The sequence below is a fragment of the Xenopus laevis genome, chromosome 1S (assembly GCF_017654675.1).
Source record: "Xenopus laevis strain J_2021 chromosome 1S, Xenopus_laevis_v10.1, whole genome shotgun sequence".
Lineage (NCBI taxonomy): Eukaryota > Metazoa > Chordata > Amphibia > Anura > Pipidae > Xenopus > Xenopus laevis.
The window spans coordinates 103976299-103990409 of NC_054372.1; the positions used below are offsets into that span (position 1 = coordinate 103976299).

Sequence of the window (14111 nt, forward strand, 5' to 3'; positions counted from 1 at the left end):
AGTTCGTATTCTGCAGAATAGAACCAATACACCAGCTCATTAATTGTTTTCACATACGACCAGCATGCCTTCCTATAATTTATAACCCACAGTTTATTCAAGGCTTTAGTGTCCCTTCAAAATACTAATGGGTGACCAGTATTCTACCTTCCCTTTCCTTAGGGATAACCATACGCGGAAACTGTATTTGTTCTCAGAGTTGGTTTTGCTCATTGCAACACGATTTGGAAAGGGGTTGTGTCTGCAAGACAAGGGCTTATGACTTAATGCTAAAATACATACTAAAATTACATTACAAGGTAAACTATCATATTTTATCAATCAAATTGGTGTTTCAATAAACACAGGTTTCCCTTTTAATAATTGTAGTTCTTGTTGATACTGGTAATATTTTTTACTGGCTCCAGAATTGGCCTGATATATATCTGCCCATGCCACTGTGTCAGTTGGTCACAGCTCAGTCTTTTACAGTTAGTGACCGTTGGTCTCAGTACATTGGTTTGACTCAGACCAGTGTACATCTCATTGCGTTTGCGAAGCATTTGCTTGCGTTTTTTTTCTTGTGGAAAGCGAATTCCCCTAATTATGGTTGAAGAACTGCCTCCAGCGATGGAGAAGAGTACTCCTCCAATAAGGAGTGAGGAAAAAGAACTTTTTGCTGCTACAAATGCAGAAATGGAAAAGAAGGATTCCATCAGGATGAAGCGAATGATGGACAACAACCCTGGGAGGGCAAATGGAAAGAAAAGGAAGAAAAGGAATAAAAAGAGGAAACATCTGTGCAGTGGCAACAGCAAGGTGGAGGAAAAGAAGGAAGTTAGGAGAAAAAGACACCGAAGTGGTGAAGACTCCATCAAAGCAGAGGGTGAGTAGAAACAAGAAATTTAAAATGAAGTTATTGTTGAGATGCTTTTATCCTGTATCTATGGTTAAACAGCACAGTTTGTAATGTGGATCTTAATGAAAACTTGGGGTGGGGGGATTAAAGTTATGCAAAGGAAATTTTAAAATGTATAAATTGGCCTAATCTGTTTGTCAGTCTAACTAGATGTCTTTCTATCTTTGAGCCTGTCAGTTGGTCTGGTCAATATGTCTGTCTGTTTCTATATCTATATCTGCCTGTTTTTCCAGATCTATCAGAACCACTAGCCACTGCGTGTATTCAAAATCACTCACAGGGATACTGACCATTCTCAACTGGTTTTGGTTGCTGTGTGGCTTTTTGTTTAGTCAAAAAACCAATCATAAAATCATTTATTATATATTTCACAGTTCCACCAATTTTCTGGTTTCAGTCTGGGTCAAAAACATTGGTAGACCTGGTAATCATGTAATAAATATGCGATAAATACTGTTTATATAGTTTAGTTGTAGGCTTTAGCTATATTTTATACATGAAGTTGTTGGTATGAGCATACTTTCAGTGCCCTCCCTGTTGTTGCTTTTTTTTACCACCACTGCTCTCTTTTTTTCACTATGGCACCCGTCTTATGTTGTTTCTCACCCCCCCAGTGGTTCATCATGGCTGTGGGAGCAGTCAGCTGTTGCTAGGGGTAAATGAAACAAAAAAAGGTTTGCCTAAGCAGTGAAAACAGTAGGAGAAGGGGATGGAGAACTGATAAAGAACTGTAGATTAGTATATACAGGTATGGGATGTGTTAACCAGAATGCTCGGGACCTAAGCTTTTCCTGATCAGGGATCTTTCCATAATTTGAATCACCATACCTTACCTCTACATCCTTAAAAATCATTTAAACAATAAATAAACCTATTAAAATTGTTTTGCCTCCAATGAGGATTATATCTTTGTTGGAATGAAGTACAAGGTAGTTTTGTGCCATTACAGAGAAAAAGTAACAAATAAAAAAAAACAGGCAAACAAAAGTATTGAAGAAGTGATGCCTATATTGGCTAACAATAAAAATACATTGAATGTTTTCGGAGCACCAAGGACCCATCCTCAGGCAAAATACAAAGGAAAGCTGGAAAGGCATAGCATATATTCTATTAGATCATTGAAGAGTATTCACAGACAATACATGAGAATGTTCCAGATAGATAGAGATAACTTTTTGAGATAAATTAGGATGGGCAGTAAATAGTCCAGGGGTCTGGAGTCAGTCAGGTCACATAGTTAAACCCAACCCTAAATTCAGGCCCTGTTTTAATGTGTAAAATAATTTCATACATTTGAATTCATAGATTTTTCTTTCTCATTCAGTTTTAAAGTTCCCTTTTAGAATTAAGACCTGCATGTCCTGCAGACTGTGATTTTAGTTGCATGAGTTTTGCCCCACTGGTGTATCACATGATTTGCTCTAAATCTTATGTCAGTCCTTGTGTGTCGTTTGTATCAGGTATCACTTCTACAATACTTTTGTGTTTGTTTTTTTATTTATTTTTGCCACTGGCTAACATGTACCACAGCTTTTGTTTTGTGATTTACAAAGAAAAAGGAAATCATTTTAACAACTAGAATTATTTGATAGAAATTGAGTCTATGGGAACCAGCCTTCCTATAATTCAGAGCTTTCTGGGTTTCCACATAATGAATCCCATACCTGTATAATGCACCCTGTACTAACATTTTTAAAGATATTTGGAGTCACATTTAAAGCCACCTTGTTAAGCATTGTGTTTCAGCCCCATTCTTTTATATGGTCACAGAACTCATTGTCTACATTATCTATTATATATACATTTATAAGATTATATACATACATGCACACATATATCTATATACTTACAAATAAATAATATACTTCTATAAATTAGCCCTCATAACCAATCTTTATTTTGTAACCTGTACTAATGTGGACATCGAATTGCAATCTCAGATTAAATAAATGGCAATATGCAAAACATACCCATTGTTCTGTAAGTTTTCCTGGACCTAACTTTATTCTGTTTACTTTTGTCTTTTCTCCCAGAAGCGGGAAGTAACCAGAAGAGGCTGCACCAAGAAGTTCCTCTCCCCGTGGCAGTGAGCATGTGCCAGATCCACGCAGAGCTTGGGAGTGGTTCATTTGGCAAGGTAAGTGATGAACATCTGGGAACTGGTTGTCCTTATCAGTTGGTTGATGTGCCTCAAACGAGCCTGGAATTGTAGGGAAGCCCCAGGCATATTGGGAGGCAGCCGGTGGTATATATTTAAAATAATTGTTTGTTTATTGCTGTCTATCCCAAAACACTTGCCAGTTGCTAGATCCCTCATTCATGTTTATCTTATACAGGTGGGATGAAGTGGGATTCAGGCCATGTCTCACACTACTGTCTTGTGGGGCAGCATTACAAAAGTGGCCTAAGTTGATATTAATGGTAAATCCAGCCTGGGCCCCATAAATAACCTTCTAATCATTTCTCTTTTTCTGCATTTTTTTCAGGTGATGTTGGCATCTCTGCCTAACAACAGGCAGCACGTAGCCATAAAGGTGATACAGAAGAGTGACAAGGTACAGCTTAATGAAATTGTCACTGAGGCTAACGTGCTGAAGATGGCTGCTGGATGCCCACACCTGTGTCATGCATATGGATCATTCCTAACTCAGGTACAATATAGTGTCACAACATTAAAGGTGTTTCTTACCTTTGAGTTAACTATTAGTATGTTATAATATGGCTAATTGTAAGCAACATTTCAATTGGATCTCATTTTTTCTTTTTCTTTTTGAATAGTTTTTTTGAATTATTTGCCTTGTTCTTCTGTTTCTAATTTTTCAAAAGGGAGTCACTGACCCCATCTAAAAACAAAGGCTCTGTAGTGCTAGTTTATTACTATTTTTTATTACTCATGTTTCTATTCTGAGCCTCCCCTATTTATATTCCAGTCTCTTATCTAAATCAGTGCATGGTTGCTAGGGTAAGTATACCCTAGCAACCAGATTGCATAAATTGCAAACTGGAGAGCTTTTGAATAAAAAGGGAAATAACTCAAAAGCCACAAATAATAAAAAATGAAACCCAATTGCAAATAGTCTTAGACCATCACTCTCGACATACTAAAGTTCATTTAAAGATGAACAACCTCTTTAACGAAGTAAAACTTGCGACATTCACCAGAGAGAAATTTTTGTGAACTCCACTGATAAATGTGCCAATTAAAATTGCAACCAGTTTTTCTACTTTATCTTTCTGTCTCTAATCTGAGTTTCTTCAAGTCTGTGTTCATATCTCTCGGATCTATCTTTCTTATTAATTTGTCTTTCTGTGTCAGTATCTGTTTTTCTATGATTACATATCTGTATCGATTTAAGCTAAATATATCTCCCCTGCTATCACTATCAGTGATGAGCAAATTTGTCCCGTTTTACCAATAAATTTGTGAAACTGTGAAAAAATTAGCAAAATGCATTGAACGCATTGAACGATCAACAGGTGTCGAAATATTTTTCCACGCAACAATTCTTTCCACACCTAATGCATTAAAATCAATGGGTGTTTTTTCTTAAGGCGACTGTTTTTTTTTGTCCAAATCCATTAAAGTCAATAGGCGTTTTTTTGTTGCGGCGATTTTTTTTTTTTGTGGCAAATTTTTCCCGCAGTTTTGTGAAACAATTGCACAAAGTCCCCACAAGTCCACCGCTGGTGAAAACATTTGCTCATCACTAATCTCTATATCTGTCTATGTCTATTTATCTGACTATACATGATTTCTCTTTTTATCCTGTGTTTCCTCAGACACTGGCAGTTGCCCTATTTTTTAGCATACCATGAGCTCAAGAAGGTGGGTTATCTATACATATGGGTCCTTCTCCATTATGGGAGCCTTGCACCAACAATGAATCGAAGATATTTTTACTAAAGGTTTCCAAGTTGGTACTTTCTTCAGCCATAATATTAGTGTGTGTATAATAATCAGTGCACCCTGATAATTTGCCTCAGGATATTTGACAAGAAAGAACATGTAATACAATAAATTAGCTTTCTCCTTAAAAATTAAACCTGGAATCCTTCATGTGTCTGGGATTTAGATGTCTTTTCTTTTGTTTCTCCAACCAGCGGCATGCTGTTTTTGTCATGGAGTATGTCAGCGGAGGGAACATGGATGATCAGATCGACATTGCAGGAGCTCTGGAGATGGACTCCATAAGGTAAGTAGCCAAGCGTGTGATAGGAATAGGACATAACAGGCAGAGCAGGGTGTAACCTAGAGAACCTAGTTGTTTATACTTCACAGAAAGGCAAAGAAAAGTTCACCATTTTGTATTTTCCCACTATCCTTCTATGACAGGACTTGAGAAATATTTCTTGTTACATGTGTATCTGAGAAGCTAATTAACAACATATTTCTATTTGAAAAAGGGTTGTCCTCTTCCCTTTGCCATGACTCCTTTATTTTTTCCGCTCTAATGCCTATATTTGGTGATGTAGTCATAGCCATAACCAAAAATAAATCAGAATATTTAAATGGCATAAAGTTAATGAAGCTGTCTAATGTTATGATATTCTCATAAAATCTTGCCAGTTGTATTCACAATTGAAACTGTGAGGGCAGAATCAGACTGGATGTATTTGTATCTTTTCTTATGAAGTCATACATGGTGTGTAACTGTGTGTTAAGTACTTAATTGAAGAATTAGGTGGTAGGTACAGGGCTAGGCTAAGCATTGTGACCATTGGTGCCTTCTAGCCTACATAAAGCATGATTGGATCCCTACATTCCCCCTTACCTGCTATGTATGTGTGTGTGTATGTATATATATATATATATATATATATATATATATATATATATATATATATATATATATATTTATATTTAACTTCCTTATTTAGGATAATACATTAGACCTAATTATTTAGTAAGTAAGGTTCTGATTAAGGAAGGACAATAAACTAGACTAAATAAAATAAATATATTTATCAATAATAATGATTTTAATTAAGATTTTTTTTTTTTTGCAAAGATTCTACGCCGCGGAGATGGTGTGCGCCCTCCAGTTTCTGCACTCAAATGGGATTATCCATCGGTATGTTGCAGAAAAATGTCACTATATATCTATTATATTTATTGTTCATTTCACCCACTGTTCAAACACAAATAATGCTGCTCAAAACAGAGAAGAGTTTAAAAAAATAATATTTCCGGTGAATTCAATATTTTCCATAATTTTACATTTGTACATGTAATTACAATTAAAAGCAATATATGTGTGACGATTACATTCTCTGCACTCTCCTCTTCTCTATTTTCAGTCGCCCACCTTAAACAGCACTTTTCATAATTTAACTCCAAGTACTTTTATATCTGTGGGATAATTTTATCCTAACTTTGCTGTCCAAACTACCTCCCCTCAAACACTGAAGTACTGGAAGTACTGCTGTGACCTCTTGAGCCTGTCCCATTGACTGAAACCCCTCAGCTCAGCACGTGCATTAGTGCCAGTCAAACGCATTTAGCTGTGCAGGCGAGGGAGATGACTTTTTCGGTTATTGTATTATTTTTCCATTATTCATTTTTTTTCCATTTGCATATCCCCAGTTTGAAATGACTGCATATTTGTTTGTATTTTATAACTTTGCAATATCACTGGCCTGCTTTGCATTCTTTTTCAACCCTAATCTGAACTTTGCAGGGATCTCAAACCAGGTAATGTCCTAGTTACCAGCGAGGGACATGTAAAGATAGCTGACTTTGGATTGGCGGTCGAAGGCATCTATGGATATAGAAAGGCCAGAGGAAGAAGAGGAACACTGCCTTACATGGCCCCAGAAGTAAGAGATTTAAATCAAATGCATATAGCACTAGAGGTGTTAGAGTTCTGATGTATGTAACATTAATTAACCTGTTTTAATGTCTGTAAGTACTTTCATTCAGGTACAAAAAAGGAAAAAAATATCTTTGCAGGTGATACAGTACCGTCATTAAGTCTAGATTTCAACAAATTCTTTGTAAGCATAGTTTATAATGCAGCATGAAGAACAACTTCTGGGAATTATTTGATTGTGCTTATTAACTTACTTAGCCAGGGGTAAAGAGGCAGGATGAATAAATAATCCTTCATTGATCCAAAATGTTACCTCTCATTATCTTTCTCTTTCACATATGCTTTAACCATTGCCGTAGCTGCTTGGAGATATATATATTTATTTAGCAACCTACCCTTAAAGGACATGTCAACAGAAGTTGTTTTTTTTTACCTAATAAAAGAAAACACAATGATAAGCAACTTTCCAATTTAAAAATTGTTAGTGCTTTAAAGGTTATTTGTAAATACAATGTAATGTAAGAAAGACAGAGAATTTGTAATGAATTTATATTGCAAAGCTAATAAGAATTATAGCTTCTTTTATTAGGCAAAACATTATTTTTTGTGTTATGTCCTTTATGGGTAGGTTGCTAATTATATATATATATATATATATATATATATATATATATATATATATATATATATATATATATATATATATATACTGAACAATGGATTAGGCTAATAAAACTGCACCTTATATTTTGAGTTTCTGAATGTGCTCTAATCCACCAGCAAAGCCAATTAACAGGTAAAGGTTTGTGCCTCCAAAGATGCCCCTGTTAGTTGGCCTTTTCTGCTTAAATTTTTTAAATGCTTCTGTTATGATCGGTATAGATGTATATAATATAATTAATATTTAAGGCCTCTATAGACAAAGTTAGCATTAATTATTTATAAAGCTGCTGTAACACTGGCCTTGTACACTAAGAATAATGAATTCCTGTTTAATTTGTCCAAAACTAATTATGTAAAGAGGCACAACAATACGTAAGTTAAACACAGGGTTATTGTGATGCTCAGCATGTTTTCTTGCTTTCCCAGGTGATAGAAGGGCAGGCGTATGATGCAGGAATAGACTGGTGGTCCCTCGGAATCCTCATATACGAGATGGCCACCGGAGATCATCCATTGTACTCTGGCAATGATGTATCTGAGTTCATCGAAGCCATTAAGTATAACAAGCCCCGCATTCCATATTGGTTCAGTGAGGAACTACAAGATCTCCTGCAGCAGGTGAGTACAGGAACTTATACAGAGGATGTCTCTAGCTCTGTTATAATATATCTATTTCTGGGAGGTGGGGTGATGATAACAGTTCGTACGGATTTAGTAATAGCGCTAACTGGATGCATGTGATCTACACAAATGAATAATCACATCTTACAAGATGTAATCTTAGGAGTTTTTAACAAGAGTGGATTGGTACACATTAAATACATAATATATATTGATTTTCTCCAAATCAACCATTTTATCAATTCTATAATTGTGATATTCAACAACATCATCTTTTATTAACCATATTTATTATTTTGTTAGTTGCCAAATCTTTAGATATAAATGATGAACTGCACCAACTTCTTGTTTCAAGTGAATTTTGCTAAATTTTTTTGATAACTATTTATTTGGATATTATGGGTTGATGTTAATTTCTAATGTACAGTGTTGATCTAGTTTTAAAGGAGAATTCAACCTGTTCAGGAAAAAAACCTGTACTCTTCACCCCAGGTAGAACTCCCTCCCTCCTCCCACCAGGCTAAATACCCCCCCGGGGAAATGCCCCATACTTACCCCTTGGTGCAGATTCTTCCAGCGGAGTTGCACGCATACATCTTCAGTGATCTCTGTAAACTGATTGAGAGATTTCGGCAATTTCCGTGTAATTTCACGCATGCACAGTTGTCTCAAACCGGCAAACTGCTACAACTGCGCATCCGCAGAAATACTGATCTCTCAGTGTGAGACCAGATTTATATTTTGTTAATCAGGAGTGTGTTTTATTTTAAGGTCAGGACCCTTCTTCTGTTTATACATTATTGGTTACCCATGGTATCAGTATAGTTTGCAGGAAAATGGACTGACTCTTTGAGATATGAATGGCAGGTGTTTAGCTTAACTTCAGCAATATATGCAAAACTGATAATTTTTCTTATACTTTAGCTTCTGATGAAAAACCCTGATGAGCGTCTTGGCTGCAATGGGAACATTCGGGAGCACCCATTTTTCCACTCCATTGATTGGGTGCAACTGGAAAAGCTGAACGTGCCACCCCCCTCCAAACCAAAAGAAGTAAGTACACACTGTAATATGAATGAAAACCCACTGATTTAACTTTGGATGTAACACTTTGCACATCCACCAATACCACTGTTCTACTACTTTGCCAAATATAGGATCAAATATCCACACTACCCACAATACTGGTAAAGCTTTTCACTGAAGTGTTTTATGTTATTAATCAGTTATACATTTATACTGAGTCTTCTTGCAGTAATAAAGCAATGCCATGTATATGAAGTTTAGCAACCCAGCATTCTGTAAATTCAAGTAAAAGAATAACAAGACTGCTCCATTTGTTTGTAATTGCGAGTGCAATTTCCGCAACTGTATAAACCCCTCCCCCTGTACCTGCTAACAAAAGTGCAGAGATGCACAGCAGCATTTGTGCAGCCACTCACTAGAGTTTTAGGCAATGGGGTTGATGCAGTAGGGGCAGACAGTGTCGGACTGGGACACCAGGGGCCCACCAATTAATCTTAGACCAGGGGGCCACTCTTAGTAGTATTGTTCTTCCTCTCCTCCCTCAACCTCTATTCTCCTAGTCTCTTTTCTTTACATACTATAATCTATTATTCCATCTATTTAGCCTCTTTGTTCTCATAGAATTTGGGAATAGCCATGAAATATGCCAAATGTCTAGCAGCATGAGGGCCCACTGACACCTTGGCCCACCGGGACTTTTCCTGGTATCCCTGTGGGCCAGTCCGACACTGGGGGCAGAGGGCGCAGTGCAGGGAAATATTTTAGCCGAAAACAGATGTGGGTTTAGTTATGATGTGAGAGTATCACTGAATGTAAGTTTTACTAAAAATGTGTAACCTCAGCAAAACGTTCTAATTTTTTTCTGAAAATGTGAAAATAAGTAGCTTTTGCAGATTAACCTTAATTAGAAAACAAATTATTACACAACACTATGGGGCACATTTACTTAGCTCGAGTGAAGGAATAGAATAAAAAATACTTCGACCATCGAATTGGCTACTTCGACTTCGAATCAAACGATTTGAACTAAAAATCGTTCGACTATTCGACCATTCGATAGTCGAAGTACTGTCTCTTTAAAAAAAACTTCGACATCCTACTTCGCCATCTTAAATCTACCGAGCATCAATGTTAGCCTATGGGGAAGGTCCCCATAGGCTTTCTAGCAAATTTCTGATCGAAGGAATTTCGTTCGATCGATGGATTAAAATCCTTCGAAACGCTTGATCGAACGATTATTCCTTCGAACATTCGATCGAACGAATAGCGGTAAATCCTTCGACTTCGATATTCAAAGTCGAACGATTTAACTTCGATAGTCGAATATCGAAGGTTAATTAACCCTCGATATTCGACCAATAGTAAATGTGCCCCTTAATCTCTTACCATTTCCTGTTGTAGTATAAGATTGCATTATACTAAGGTACTTACCCTGCTAATGGTTGTAATATTCATTTCAGCAGTGTCAGCCTATGTTGAGTATTATGACATTATTTTATTGTGACTGAAAATTAAAGATTAATGTTTTTTTGCTATACTGCAGGTGCCATCAGTGGATTTCAGCAAGACCTATCAAGAGCCACTGACATTCTTGGAGTCAATAAAATACAACATCTCTTCGAGATATGTCCCACCAGCATCCCCGTTGGAACAGCCAAGCCATTTCTGGACATCCAGGAACATCTGTCCTCCTCAAGCCCAAGCACTGGTTTCAAACTATCCATACCATCAGGCTCCATTATCAGCTCAGTTTGGTCCTTTTGGCTTCCCCAACCAGCCTTACACTGCATATCGGCCTAATCTCGGCTACTACCAAAGGCCATTACCACTGATTCCTGTTCCTTCTCCTTATTATCACCAGCCAGTTTTTAGTCCTGTTATCAGACCTCCGTTGGTTCCTTTCTTCCCAGATTCTCACCATCATAACCAGCCTCTTAATGTCTTCAACACCCCTTGGCCTTTTCCATCACCTCTGCAATAACCATCTTCCTCTATCTCTTGCCCCTAAGATTTTCCCCCGTTTTCAAACTATTAAATGAGACCTTACCTCTGGCCACTTATCCAGCAATGCCTTTGACTCATCAGTCATCAGTCAACGGCCTTTGTATCTTTTTCACAAGCGCTTATTTCTTGACCGTTTTTTTCTTAAACACTTGTCTCTACCTCTAGCCTTTTCCAATGGCTACTGTCTCTAGTCTGTTACACCAACCAGTCTCTTGTTTATTCCATAACTCTATGTTTCTGCATTGGCCCATACCACAGCCTTCACTTCTGGCCCTTACCACTGGCTCCAACACCGGCCCGTTCCATCTGCCTCTTCCTGCAGCCCTTTACGTCTACTGCATCTTCTGGCCCTTGCCACCGGGCCCAACACTGGCCCATTCCATCGGCCTTTACTCATAGCCCTTAACACCGGCTACTGTCTCTAGCCCATGTCACCGGCCCCAACACTGGCCCTTTCCATCTGCCTCTGCCTTAACATCAGCTGCTGTCTCTGGCCCCCAACACTGGTCCATTCCATCTGCCTTTACCTATAGACCTTAACACTAGCTTCTGTCTCTAGCCCATGTCACCGGCCCCAACAATGGCCCATTCCATCGGCCTCTGTCTGCAGCCCTTAACATCGGCTGCTGTCTCTGGCCCCCAACAACGGCCCCAACACTGTCCCCAACATTGGCCCTTTCCATCGGCCTTTACCCATAGCCCTTAACACCGGCTACTGTCTCTAGCCCATGTCACCGGCCCCAACAATGGCCCATTCCATCGGCCTCTGTCTGCAGCCCTTAACATCGGCTGCTGTCTCTGGCCCCCAACAACGGCCCCAACACTGTCCCCAACATTGGCCCATTCCATCGGCCTTTACCCATAGCCCTTAACACCGGCTACTGTCTCTAGCCCATGTCACCGGCCCCAACAATGGCCCATTCCATCGGCCTCTGTCTGCAGCCCTTAACATCGGCTGCTGTCTCTGGCCCCCAACAACGGCCCCAACACTGTCCCCAACATTGGCCCATTCCATCGGCCTTTACCCATAGCCCTTAACACCGGCTACTGTCTCTAGCCCATGTCACCGGCCCCAACAATGGCCCATTCCATCGGCCTCTCTCTCTGCAGCCCTTAACATCGGCTGCTGTCTCTGGCCCCCAACAACGGCCCCAACACTCTCCCCAACATTGGCCCATTCCATCGGCCTTTACCCATAGCCCTTACCACCGGCTTCTGTCTCTAGCCCATGTCACCGGCCCCAACAATGGCCCATTCCATCGGCCTCTGTCTGCAGCTCTTAACATCGGCTGCTGTCTCTGGCCCCCAACAACGGCCCCAACACTGTCCCCAACATTGGCCCATTCCATCGGCCTTTACCCATAGCCCTTAACACCGGCTACTGTCTCTAGCCCATGTCACCGGCCCCAACAATGGCCCATTCCATCGGCCTCTCTCTCTGCAGCCCTTAACATCGGCTGCTGTCTCTGGCCCCCAACAACGGCCCCAACACTCTCCCCAACATTGGCCCATTCCATCGGCCTTTACCCATAGCCCTTACCACCGGCTTCTGTCTCTAGCCCATGTCACCGGCCCCAACAATGGCCCATTCCATTGGCCTCTCTCTCTGCAGCCCTTAACATCGGCTGCTGTCTCTGGCCCCCAACAACGGCCCCAACATTGGCCCATTCCATCGGCCTTTACCCATAGCCCTTACCACCGGCTTCTGTCTCTAGCCCATGTCACCGGCCCCAACAATGGCCCATTCCATCGGCCTCTGTCTGCAGCCCTTAACATCGGCTGCTGTCTCTGGCCCCCACCAACGGCCCCAACACTGTTCCCAACATTGGCCCATTCCATCGGCCTTTACCCATAGCCCTTACCACCGGCTTCTGACTCTAGCCCATGTCACCGGCCCGAACAATGGCCCATTCCATCGGCCTCTGTCTGCAGCCCTTAACATCGGCTGCTGTCTCTGGCCCCCACCAACGGCCCCAACACTGTTCCCAACATTGGCCCATTCCATCGGCCTTTACCCATAGCAACGGCCCCAACACTGTCCCCAACATTGGCCCATATCATCGGCCTTTACCCATAGCCCTTACCACCGGCTTCTGTCTCTAGCCCATGTCACCGGCCCCAACAATGGCCCATTCCATCGGCCTCTGTCTGCAGCCCTTAACATCGGCTGCTGTCTCTGGCCCCCACCAACGGCCCCAACACTGTTCCCAACATTGGCCCATTCCATCGGCCTTTACCCATAGCCCTTAACACCGGCTACTGTCTCTAGCCCATGTCACCGGCCCCAACAATGGCCCATTCCATCGGCCTCTGTCTGCAGCCCTTAACATCGGCTGCTGTCTCTCGCCCCCACAACGGCCCCAACACTGTCCCCAACATTGGCCCATTCCATCGGCCTTTACCCATAGCCCTTACCACCGACTTCTGTCTCTAGCCCATGTCACCGGCCCCAACAATGGCCCATTCCATCGGCCTCTGTCTGCAGCCCTTAACATCGGCTGCTGTCTCTGGCCCCCAACAACGGCCCCAACACTGCACCCAACATTGGCCCATTCCATCGGCCTTTACACATAGCCCTTAACACCGGCTACTGTCTCTAGCCCATGTCACCGGCCCCAACAATGGCCCATTCCATCGGCCTCTGTCTGCAGCCCTTAACATCGGCTGCTGTCTCTGGCCCCCAACAACGGCCCCAACACTGTCCCCAACAACGGCCCCAACACTGTCCCCAACATTGGCCCATTCCATCGGCCTTTACCCATAGCCCTTAACACCGGCTACTGTCTCTAGCCCATGTCACCGGCCCCAACAGTGGCCCATTCCATCGGCCTCTGTCTGCAGCCCTTAACATCGGCTGCTGTCTCTGGCCCCACCACTGGCCCTCTGTTTCCATTCATATTCACAGGCAACTGTCTCTGGTCATCACCACAGCTCCAACACTGGCCTATTCAATTAGCCTTTGCCTGCAGAGATCACTTGCTGTTATCTCTGTCTCTTGCCCCTGGCCCTAACATTTTGCGTTATTAGCTGCTGTCTCTGGCCCTCGCCACTGGCATCTGTTTCCTGTCTGTGACCTTCACTAACGGCCA

The 14111-nt window shown here is 41.2% G+C and overlaps 1 protein-coding gene across 1 annotated transcript; it reads left to right on the forward strand.

Annotated features, from left to right (window-relative positions):
• Positions 1-292: 292 nt before the first annotated feature.
• LOC121399411 (protein kinase C delta type-like) lies at positions 293-11813 on the forward strand. Its single transcript, XM_041580058.1, has 9 exons — positions 293-865; positions 2932-3035; positions 3385-3549; positions 5000-5091; positions 5908-5970; positions 6577-6715; positions 7798-7989; positions 8917-9045; positions 10562-11813. Exons 1-9 carry the CDS (start codon positions 586-588, stop codon positions 10997-10999), a joined length of 1602 nt encoding a protein of 533 aa, XP_041435992.1. The 5' UTR covers positions 293-585; the 3' UTR covers positions 11000-11813.
• The last annotated feature ends 2298 nt before the right edge of the window (positions 11814-14111 follow it).

Bases quoted from the DNA above. Each gene is read 5' to 3' on its own strand.
- LOC121399411 (XM_041580058.1), top strand. From the start codon at position 586: ATGGTTGAAGAACTGCCTCCAGCGATGGAGAAGAGTACTCCTCCAATA. The intron at 866-2,931 runs GTGAGTAGAAAC...CTTTTCTCCCAG, and splicing joins AGACTCCATCAAAGCAGAGG to AAGCGGGAAGTAACCAGAAG. The intron at 3,036-3,384 runs GTAAGTGATGAA...CATTTTTTTCAG, and splicing joins GGAGTGGTTCATTTGGCAAG to GTGATGTTGGCATCTCTGCC.